This window comes from Ciconia boyciana, chromosome 3, assembly GCF_034638445.1.
Source record: "Ciconia boyciana chromosome 3, ASM3463844v1, whole genome shotgun sequence".
Lineage (NCBI taxonomy): Eukaryota > Metazoa > Chordata > Aves > Ciconiiformes > Ciconiidae > Ciconia > Ciconia boyciana.
The window spans coordinates 103440567-103452667 of record NC_132936.1 but is presented as its reverse complement, the minus strand read 5'-3'; the positions used below and the strand labels follow the sequence as shown (position 1 = coordinate 103452667).

General features: G+C 36.7%; 1 protein-coding gene across 2 annotated transcripts in view; it reads right to left on the bottom strand.

Moving 5' to 3' along the window:
- The window catches only part of PPP2R5A (protein phosphatase 2 regulatory subunit B'alpha), a 46215-nt gene that overhangs the window by 21850 nt on the left and 12264 nt on the right, over positions 1-12101 (bottom strand). For both annotated transcript variants that reach the window (XM_072856887.1, XM_072856888.1), the window contains exons 2-3: positions 5493-5689; positions 198-299 (exon numbers count right to left, since the gene is read on the bottom strand). In XM_072856887.1, the coding sequence (XP_072712988.1) occupies positions 198-299; positions 5493-5689 (299 nt within the window). The remainder of the gene's footprint in view (positions 1-197; positions 300-5492; positions 5690-12101) is intronic.

Genomic DNA, 12101 nt, shown 5'->3' with positions numbered 1-12101 from the left:
TTAAGCAATTTGGAAGACTTACATTCTGCCGTATTTATACGTGTTAAGAAAAGCACCACTTTTTTTCCCCTCCCAAGTACAGAAACCCAATTGTATTATAAAAGCAATTTCGACATTCTTAAAGGCACAAAATGACCCAAGTATCCATTCACAGTTCTTTCCTTTATTTTCAAACCTTCTTGTAAGGCATGACATACCTGTATGTGGGGCCATGAGGCTTCAAGAGTTGGTTCATCTTCTTCTGGATCAAAATCTGGGTTATCACTAGGTGGAAGTGTTCTGAAAATATTAGAACTAATCTGCAAGAGAAAAAAATTGTTTAATTGTATCACTTTTTATGCTTCCACAGATCACACTCAAAGTACTGCTTTTATCCTAAAATTACATGAAAGAAAACCATCTTTAAAAAAAAAGTAATATCATTTTTATCCTTTATTATTTCAAAACTGCTAAATACAAACAGCCAAAAGTCTAAAATAGGCCAATGAAAATAATAAAGTAACTTTTGTCACAACTGTTTTACAAGTTTGTAGCTAGACATGGTCATATTTAAAATTTTTCTCTGAAACCATGAAAGTTAAAAGAAAATTTCCGTTTCCCCTTATAACGACCAATTTTTAACCATATGACACCGAGAGCTGAGGTTTCTTCTAAGACAACAAATACAGTATGACTAACCAATTATGATTTAAACAGAGCTCTCTTCACGTGTAAGGCAGACAAACCCAAAAATATATCTAATTTTAGAGTTCTTCACTTAATTTGAAGTTATTTCTCACTTTCAAGTAAGAATTGAAGAACTGTTTACAATTTTTCACCTTTCATAATTTCAAGATGTTTCAAGGTTTTGGGAAGTCAGAAATACATAACAATTGTAACTTTTTGATTTAACACAGAGTAACTTTGAAAAAACTAAGAAAAATAGCTACCAAGTTAGTTTAAGTATGATATAGTCATACAAAGCAATTTCAAAAGGGAGAGTTTATATACTTCAAAAATCCCTGAAGAAACTTTTTTAGAAGTCTGGATCGAAGACCAATCTTTCAGATGTCAAAAGAAAAATAAATGTTACCTCTTCTGCCAGATGTAACATACTGGATTTTAAAACTCTTTAACATGAACAAAAGAGAACATGAAGTTAATTTCATTTCTGCATTTTCTACTGTTTTTACAGGAACACGTTTAGCCCAACTTTTCCAATCATCTTTCAAACTCTTTAGTCTTTTCGATCAAATCTGTTTCAAATAGCTGCTAACCACCCAAGCCTACTAAACACAAAAGAAAATGTTTGACAGTATGCAGCAAATGCTACTGTACAGCTTCCATGGAGTCTCCAAGGTGTTTGAAGAATCTTGCAAAAGGACTTTAAAAGATCCTGAAGTCACCCAGCTGGCTCTGCACAGAAGAATCAGCTGCCTCATTAAACAAGATACAAAGCTATTGCATAAACTGACTTTTCATTTCCTCCTGTGCGCTTCATTCTACGTCCTGCCAGTGTTTCCTGTTGGTACACAGTAAAGCTGCAGACGCTGCTGCTCTAGAGTAGAAGGGCAATGATGTTCTGTATGGATGGGCACTGCAGTATCCTAGTTTACTGTACAGCAGAAAAAAACCCCCAAAACAGTACAGTTGTCCTTTAATGTTGTAAACCAAGGAACTTGGGATTCTGGAGCACAAAAGAAACTGGCTGGGGGGAGAGGAGGGGGAAATAGGAGTCTGAGAGAATGTGAATTTTAATCAAGCCCAAAACCCAAGACTACAATCCTGGTTCTGTTATTTGATATTGCCTACTCTTATTACGTATTCAACAAAAACATCCAACATACAAATCAGTCCCCTACAGAGACTTCCCTACCTCTGCTTACAAGTCTTCTGGTAACATCTCTTGAAAAAGCATCCTTTTATTTCTAGATGCATCTTGCTGAACTGAACCAGTCAACCCTTTAGCACAGAACCTCAGAGTACAGAATGCAAAAGTTCCAAGTCTGTTCAGTCAAAACTACTGAACATACTTCTGTAGGAGAAACAAATAGCAAGCCTCTCTGCCAGATCTTTAGAAAACTAATTTTACGATTTTCAGAGTATTTGGTACTTCTACTAGCATTATCGGTCTCCTGAGAGCATATGAAACTTAGAATAAACTGTGTACCATTTTTTTGTACTAGCCTGTCTCCCTAAAGAACTGGTTCATTTACTTTATTATGTTTGAAATACTTTTGCTTCCTGTCTCATTTGCTTCTTTCTAATGCCTTGCTAATAGTATTGATCAAAAATGTGGTTTGGGTTAAAACCCCCATTGCTTTTCTATGGGCAAATTCTTGTCTATATCTTCTCACATTATTTAAAACATCCCTTTTCCTTCGTAAGTGGGGTCTTATCCCAAAACTGTGATTTGAGAAATACAAATCATAAAAGGCTTTTACAGCTGGATAGGTTTCCAGAGAAACCCAGCATTAGCTTTCTAAATTAAATCTCACAAAGTTTTGTGCAAGTGACATATGAAAATGTGCCAGTTAATGTATTAAGATACAGTAATTATATTTTATTAAAACAAAACCAAACAAAGTCCCTTATTGTCTGTATACTTCCCAAGGAGCTAAGCATTTGGAGAGATACTGGATTCAATTCCAACTTCTGAGCATGCAGATTGGGATACCTGATGTTTTTTGAAGTTCTGAATTCAGAGCTTGTGCAAGCTGCTAGGACAATCTCATTTACATTGGATTTTTATATGCTGGTGGGGTATAAGGGCAGGCTGGCAGGCACAAGGAGATGGGGGAGTAATGTGTACTGGAGGGACATTTCTGTTACGCTCCCAAACTTGATAAAGGCTAGAGCTTTCTAACTTCCCAGGAAGTTTTAAAACTTAAAATATTCACAATGCCAAACCCTAATTTGCTGTTAGCTTCAGAGTACTTTCAACTGAGAATTTCCAAACAGAGAAGACACTAGGTTTAGATGACCTAGAAGGGAGGTGCCCAGACCACTGTGCTACCCCTTCAAAACTATTTGAGTTTGAATAAGCAAAACCTTCTCAGTTCCTAATTCAAAGGCTTTGGCAAAGAAATTATAGGAAAATCAGGTTGCCTGGGGCACCAAAAGAGATAACCTACAGCACATGTCCTGCGCATCTGCCTAAACAAAGATTATTTCTTTTATGATCTTGTTCCATCCTTGGTGACTTGAAAAGACATTGGTATCATTTCAGCCAGTGCTCCCTACCTCAGGATCCAAGCAGGGCAGGGACAACTACAGGAGCCATTATTGTGTGGTACTGGCCCAGCAGCTATCATGGTAACAGAGACCATGTGAAGGGATGAAGTGCTAGGAGACCTCCTCACCTGCACAGACCTTGCCTATGCACTGGTCAGGAACAACATTTTTTTCCTCTTGATATCTGTAAGGGATTGTTGACTTTGCCTCCCCAAGACCTGGGTGATTCCAAGGAAACTGGGCTTCTTCCTCTGCAAGCTGGAGGAAAGGTGTCCCAGGCCTAAGGAGACAAGGGGCTTTGGAAATAAATTGTCTCTGCTGCTGCCACTGATGTCACTTTGGCTTTTTTCAGGGAATTTTTGTGGTCTGTTCATCCTTTACTACCAGTCAGATGATAGCTGGGGTTCATTAAGGCTGAATTCTACTTTTTCATCCCCAAAACACTATCCTTCAAACTCTGCAAAAAAAGCTTTTTCTTTTAATGTAGTAACACTGAACAGTCTAAAAATTAAAAAAAAAAAATCTTTTAAATCTCATCGAAGTTTTGCTACAAAGAAAGGCCTCCAGCCTGACACACGTGTTGTTTGGAGGGAGAGACCCATCCAGAGTTCTTTCTGAAAACTGGTACTTCGTCCTAATTCACAGCAAAGACCTTTTCTGCTGCCAGTTGCCAGGGAGACTAGAAATACTATTCAGGCTTGGAGGGATCTTTTGTCTCAAGCTCTGAAAAAGCTCTCACTGAGCATTTAAGGCCTTCTTCATTTTCTGTCATTTTAGGGGAGAAAAGGAGATTGTTATGGAAGGAAAAACAAGCATCCACAGAGCCTAATCATTTGCACAACAACAATAACCTCAAAAGAACAGCTCAACAACACCTTATCTCCAAGAAAAGAAAACAACTCCAATAAAAAAGAAAAATCTCCCTTCAACAAGTATGATAGGCTAGTTAGTATACTCTTTCTTCTAAGAAGAGGCTATAGAGGGCACACAGAGTAAGAAAATACTGCAAAGATTCAGGCTTGCTGCCACCAGCAGCAAAAAAGCCAAAGAAGAGGTGGACATACTCTGTCCTTTATTTTCTTGTGTAAAAAACATTTAGGACAGAAACATAGGCCCTTTAAAAAACAAAAGTATACAAACAACCCCAGTGTCCTAGATATTTTGTAAAACTTAATAAGCACCTGGTGAGACAGCCAAAATGATTTAAAGGGTTTCAATAATCCTAGCCCTTCTGTATAACGGCAAAATTTCTACACTTATTTATATTATAGATCTGATCTTCCATATCAGCTGCTCACAGAAAAAGAAAAAAAACAAAAACCACCAAACAAAAAACAAACAAAACCTTAAGAAATACTAGCTTGCACTGTATAGAAAACTGCAAAAGTCATAGGCCATATGTTTGAACTGGTCTGCTTACATTCCCAATAGCTACTTTTAAAGTCAGCATTGTGCCTAAGTAAACTTAACCAACGCTTAGAGAACCATTAGCCTAAAATGCATGGACACTAAACACATTCTTTTTACATTTCAAATTTCTAGAGAAAACAATTGTAAAATATTTCAGATTATTGTTAAATGTCCTTCAGTTGCGTTCCCTGTACATGGAGTATAGGCATATCTAAAACATCACTTACGTAGCATTTGAAAATGCATATAAAAAACCTGGGAAAGTCAGCAGATAACAACCACAAATATTTTATTGCTTATTCAACAAGCCATTTGTAGAAATTGCATGCTACAAGTCATCCTGTGGTTTACAACTCAAGCAAACCACTTAGACTAGCACAGCTCTCCAAGGCCAAAACAGTAGCAAACAGCCATATAAAGTACTTAGAAAGTAGAGTTGCTTTCTTACACTGATAAACCTTTCTGTTGACACTAGTACCCGCAAGAATCTTTACCAGAAAACTTCAGCCTGTCACCCCACTGCCATTCTTAAATAAACAAAGACAGGCAACACCAAAATATTGCCATTTTCTGAATGAGAACAACTTCAAAGCTCACCCAGACTGCAAGCATCTGCAATATACCAGTTCTTTCATTTTAATTAACCTGAATGCATCATATTTCAGCTAATAATTAAAACAAGTTGTTGGTTTGTTTTTACAAGCCTTTCTAAACAATATTGTAAGCCAAGTTATCATTAACGAATTACATTATATTGTATAAACAGAATAACCGACAGCAATTATGAGTTAAATGCCATCAGAATCGTAAACTGATTAATTTAAGATATTATATTAAAATTCAAAATATAACAAGAGCATTCTACTTACCATTTTCACTATGTCAGCATAAGCTGATTCAACAATGACTCCACGATTTGTTGAAACGTATTCAACCAGTTCATTTAGTGTTGCTCTCTTGATTTCTTTGCTTTTCAGGTCTGAAACAGAGTCCATGAAGTCAAAGAGTACACAACACTGTTGCAACTTCTGACAAAAAAGATCTTGCTGTTCATTGAAGGTGGCATCTATAAAAGAAAAAAAAACACCACAAAAAGAGACCACCAACACTTAATTCTGTAGAAGCAAACTCAGAATTTCTAGATCTATTTTGTTGACTAAAATTTGCTTAGCTATCAGTTTTTTTATTATGGGGAATAATATGCTCTGTAGTCAGCAAATGAATAAGCAATATTGTCAAAACTGAAAATATCTTTTTAAGTACATTAGAATGAAAGACCTGCCATTCACAACTTGTGTTTCATACAAGAAATAATGGATAAACATATGGCAGTAAATATATTTACAGAAAACAAGGTCCTGAATTTGAATTTTATTTGAAATACATAGACATTAATAAGTACCAACACTCCCTCACCAAAAGTCATATACAGAAGCAGTGCATCATACTAACCTTTCATTCATCTGATTTGTCTCATTCTGTTCCCTAATCCTTTATTATGTAACCTGCTTAAAAGCTGTAAAATCTGCTTTGGAGGAACCTTGTCTTTTTACCCCAATGCAAAATACCTCACACACTTTTGACATCATGTGATGAATGGTTCTCTTAAGAATCAACTCCAATATCTCAAAAGGATTAATCCTGAATTTTCATGCTTTGGTCTAAATAATTTATTACAATCTTAGTCATGTAAGGTTTTCCCGCTTTTTTGGCCTATTAAGCCAACGTGTTTGGCTATGACTTGACATTTTCATTTTAGAGTGCAGTTTCTCTATAAGCTGATAAGCAAAATTCCTCCATAAGTATTTCACATTAGCTCTAAAAAAAGATGGATTATTAAGTATGGTACACTTCAAAAATGTAATACATCCTTAAAATATTGTAACAGTTCAAAAGTTGCATGATCACAACAAGGGCAGCCATGGTTTTAACTGAAAAATTGGTTTCATATGCCTTTCATTCTTGTTTTTAATTTTTTGTTGGGGTTCTAAGCCACTCCAGCAACATAGCATCACCTCATCTATCCGTCAGTTTGGTTTTCACTCGCTCTGGTGAAAAATTTTCATTTCCAACTTTATCTGCAAATAAGGAATGCTCTCCCCTTGAAGAAGTTTCAAGACCTGCCTATAGCCAGACTACTAATCCCTTAGCTTCACTCATTCACTGCAGTATTGATATTAGCACTGCTGTTTCATCATAAGGAAATTATCAAGACAAGAAAATGGCAACTGCCTTGTAACACTGAGTATTGAAAAATCTTAAGTCTCACTTTAAAATCTGAACCAATCACAAAAAGATCTCATGCTTCCCTTTACTGTTTTAGGATTATTCTAATTAAACAAACTTCATTTTAAGTTTGTAAGTATAACAGCTCAAACACTCTTTGATAATGCCAGTTCCTCAAGTTTCTTACCAAAACACCTTCCATTTAGTAGCTGGAACAGTCAACAGTGGTTTTAATATTCAGCAATTATCCGATAGAATTCTTTCATTCCCATAAGCAAAAAGTAATGCTAAAATGGACTGAAACGCCTCCACTGTAATCCCAACTGCTCGCTCTGCCCTGAAAGTTCAAGCACCAGAATATTGTATTGTATTCCCTTTCCCCATCTGACAGTTATGATCCTATTAACTGAGCATAACAACTTCAGTGAGCTTTTCAAAAAGCTAGCAATTACTACTCCCTCATAAAGAACAATTCATACTTTTGAATGTTAATTCTGCAATTTTAACAATTTTTCTTTTGAATAAAAACCTTGCAAAATGCTTATTTCGCTCAGATAACTACAAAGACATGAATTGTTACACTCTGCAAAATAATGAACATCAGCTGTAAAAACATTTGTAAGTTACATAACATTTCAGCTCAGATCTTCTAATATTCTACAGCAGATTGCATGAGTAAGTATTGTATCATAGCAACAAAGCAATAACAGTGACATGCTGAGAATAAAATCCAAAAAGCCTAATTTAAGGAACCGACACAGGGAGGACAGCTTTCTTTGACACTAGCCCCAAGCTGATAGCCAGACTCAAACCAACTCTTATTTTTCCTCACTACAAACTTAACTATACTCCAAGTTACAAAAGCCCAGCAGTGAGGCACAGCTAATACAGTGTATTTAGTTCATGTTCAATAAAATGAAGTATAATTCACCAAAATTTACCCAGAAGTTTCAAAAACCAGCAGACAGCATCTGAATACTCCTAACAGTGGTTAAAACAGACTCAAGACCTAAGGTTAAAAGCAAGTAACAGGAATTCAGACAAAATAATCAAATCACTTATTACCTTCCCTAGAAAATCAAAGAAATCCCTGCATTAGCCACTTTTAGTTAGACATTAGAGTAACAGAGATCATATCTCTCCTGCCATGCATCACCAGTCCATTTCTTTAGCAATCTGATCTATCTCAATTAGACATGTTTTCTCAAGTGAAAAACCTGCCCATTAATCTGTTTTGTTACTCATACAATTCAAAGCAAAACCAAAGGAAGTATTTTCTTCTGTGTATACATCCATTTTCCATACTTACAAGGGGAATAATAAAGACATCTGCAAGAGAAGCCTAAAGCAGGAAAAAAAGGAGCAAAGGCATTTAATCCTACTTGGAAGCATGTCAAGATACATATATTAAACCACCCCTCCAAAAATGGCCTACACACCATCTGATCCAGGTGATCAAAATGCAGTTGCCTCAGCTTTACTTCCTAGAGGCTGCTCAACAGAAGTGTGATTTAGGAAATTCTTTAAATCCACTGTTACATTCTTTGAAAGGTTGGTTTCAAGTTGATCTGAGGTCCTTGGGAAGGTAGTAAAGAGATTTTAGGCAGCCACAGAAAGCCTATTCTTAATCAGATTTGATGGTAGGAAATCCTAAAGACAAAAATCTCCATCCAACATCAAAAGAATTATTGTTAATTATGATCCACTTTAACCATGACTCTTTCTTAAGGATATTCATTGCCTCTGGTCATTTCCACAATAGATGGTAAAATGTTTGTAACTGATGAAAATAGTTCATTTGATCCTTGCACTTCATAATACTGAAAATCTCAACAGGCTATTTCTACTATTTACAAAAACCTGATCATTACAGACAGTAGCCACAATATCAAAGGATTAAAAAAGTTACAAACAAGTTGACTTGGAAGTTCCTTCTGAACAGAAGTTATTAAACATTAAAACTGCATGATTGTACAGATTTGACTCTAAATAGAATATTTTCAAATGTATAAGGTCATCAATCCAAATCTGAGCATGGAATATTGAGTTAAAAGACGAAATTTTTCAGCAAAGGTCCAAACAAAATATAGATAGGGAAAGACAGTTCACAATCACAGAGCTACCTCACTAGTCTATAACTGGAGAGACAAACACCACCATATCACTAGTCAGGGGACTACAATGACATCTTCCCACAGTATATTTATCTCATATGTTTACAGGCATTTCTTCTGGAAGGAAAAGAGAGATACTTCCCCTTTCTCAACAGAATTGTTTACGCAAGACCACAAAGCCAGAGAACCTAACATAATCCTTGCTTCAGTAGCAGGAACCAGAATTTAAGTCCACAAAAACTTCTCTCTCAACTACACGAACTGGAAGTTCAAAAAACCTACTTTCCCTGCCAATACAAAATAAACCCTCTCAAACATTTGCAACAAGTTTCCAGTAATTTTTTTTTAAGTATCTCTAATGAAATATTTCTACTTTTTCCTGAAACAGCTACCCCAGGAAGATGCAGAAGCCAGAGAATCAAGCATGAAGCTTTCCTCTGACAGCCTCTTAAAGCAGTTCACATACAGCCCTTTCAAACACTTAGAGGACAATGATATTATAGAATAAAGTACTACATCCCTCCTTACAGTAAATTGAACCTGGTGGTCAATCCTACACTTCTACATAATTCCCTGACAAACTGAAATACAGACAAGGATTGATACACGACAAGGATTGTGCCATAGTTATGTCATATTCCACGACGTGAAGTTTAGCATTTAGTCTCTGTTGTCTGGTTACATTTCCTGTGCTATATGCAGCTGTATTCAAATGGTGGAGGGATCTGCTAGAGCAGAATGAAGCCCTAACACTGACATGGAGAGAGGAGCACATGTACTATGAGACAAAAAGTGTTTGGTTTTGTTTGTTTTCTTATTTATTTATTCACATCAGTAAGTTACCAACACTGTTGTACAGCCTGCTCTTTTCAGATACCATTAGTCTGGAAAGGAGTTAGTCTGGTAAACTCTGGCCTAGCCTACATAAATCAAGCATAGGGAGTCCTGTTTAGACTACATTTAAGATTTATTTTTGTTTCCTGGGAAGTTCTTGTGTGCATTATTGTTGTGATCTCTCCTAGCATCTGAGTGTCAGTGTTTATGTTATAGGCATGGTAAAGCATTGTTAAGAAACAGAGTTTTGATGCAATTGATGTTACAACAGGGGACAGACTGAATATATTTCTGGGTTCTCAGAAGTGTACATCTGCAAGTAGTTGGCTGACAATGAAAAGGAGAGAGGCCTCTCTCCCTGCTACCCCCTTGCCATTTATTCCTCCCTTTCCCTCCTCTGCTCCCAGTCACATCCATCCCTCAACACTGGCTCTGGAACTTGTCAGACTCTTCTGTGAGCTGCTTTAACTCAATAACATGGCCATATTAGTGAGGTTAAATGGCTTCTGGAGGGGCCTGATGTGCATCAGCTCTCACACAAGGTTAGTGATGGGAGCAGAAACTCCTTTCAGCTGCAGTGAGCTGTTAAGTTAGTCCACCATCTCCTCTGGAACCATATCATCCAACTATAGAGGTACAAGATAATGTGTAGGTAGGATTTTTCAGTTAAGTTAGCTACTTTTTTGGATAATAGATTTTGGTTTCTTGGTTTCTGTGTGTGGGGTTTTTTTTAATTGCTTTAAGCTCCTTTTTAAAGGAAAAGGTAGCCCCTGTATAAAATCTCACAGTATACTTGGCTATGCTGGTAGCATGTATAACATTCTCCAGTAACTCCGTACACCTGAAAGAAAAGTTCCCACAATTCCAGCTTTTGGTAGCTCAACAGCCCAAGTGAAACTGGTGGGGCTACTCAGACAAGCACTTGTGCAGCACCTTAGGTATCCAAGGAATCTTGTCATCAGTATTTTCAGGTTTTCCACATAGAAAAACTTTGCCACCCTAAGGAATAAGTACCATTTCTTAATAGAATAGGGTTGTAGGTTTGCCCCCTGTCCCCTCCATTCAGAGTTCAAAAGCATGTATTCTCAAATTACCTGTTACCCCAAAGTCTACAGCTGTTGCTGGAATTCTGGAAAGGGCTGAGTAAGTTCCTCTGCCCTTTTTCAGTAAACAGAGCTCTGACATTCCAGGTCAGATAAGGGAGTCGCATAGAACAACATTATATATCTTAAAAGTTAACCAGCTCCCTATACAGTAGTAGGTTTGTTCACTAGAGAAGGAGGTTTGGAAGACAACAAAGTAGAATGGTATTCTCAAACATCACACTACAAGGAAATTCATACTACATATAGGAGATAACCAAAACAGACTTGGCACAGAATTAAAGGTACAGAAGGCACATTGGTCAATCCTGTCTAGGACCCACGTGCTCATACTAACACTTAACCTCTTCATTTCAGAAATCAAAAGGACTGCAAAGAAGCAATCAAGGTAATGAGCTGAGCTTCTGCTGTACTTCCACTTATAGGTAAGCTATTCTGCAGGGGGTCATCAGGCAGGACTTGCACCAAGAGATCTACATGAACAATACCTCAAAAATACAGTGACACCCTACTTGCTCAATTGTCCCTGTAGCACATGTTTTATCCAAGTTAATACACACCTTTCTCCAACCAGTTGTGCAAAGTCAAATTAAAACCACCAAAACCAACCAATATGTTAAAAATCATACCACCATCCAAATCAATCTTCTTTTTCTTTTGAAATAGCTAAGAAAAACACAAGTTTTGCTCATTAGAATATTCTGGATTTAAGATTAAATCTGTGATACATGCCAGGGAAGAAAGGGAAAAAAAATAATAAAAAAGAAGAAAAAAAAGAAATTACACATTAGAAGGAAAACTAGATGAGGGTAACAATCAACAGTGACTTTTATTGACACACAGCACTGTGGTTTATGAAGTTAATTACAAAGTCTAGGCTATAGATAATTTTGAAGTCATTTACTAAAAGTACTCCTAGAAAGCTATCTTCCATTCAACAACGGATATTGGTTGTTCAGATAGTCTCATCTGCCACTCCACATGGCCAGCAGCTGACCTTAACAAATCAGTCTAGAAAAATCTGAAAAGCCTATCCTGATCTAACAACATCTGTCACAAATTCTGTGACATGACTCCTTGCAGTGATGGTAAACTGCAAGTGTCTTATCTAGATTGTTTCTGCCATCTTCCAAGCTTTCTTATAATCTCATATAGTTAAGAGATGCCAGCTACTACCACGTTAAATCCCTTGATTTTAATG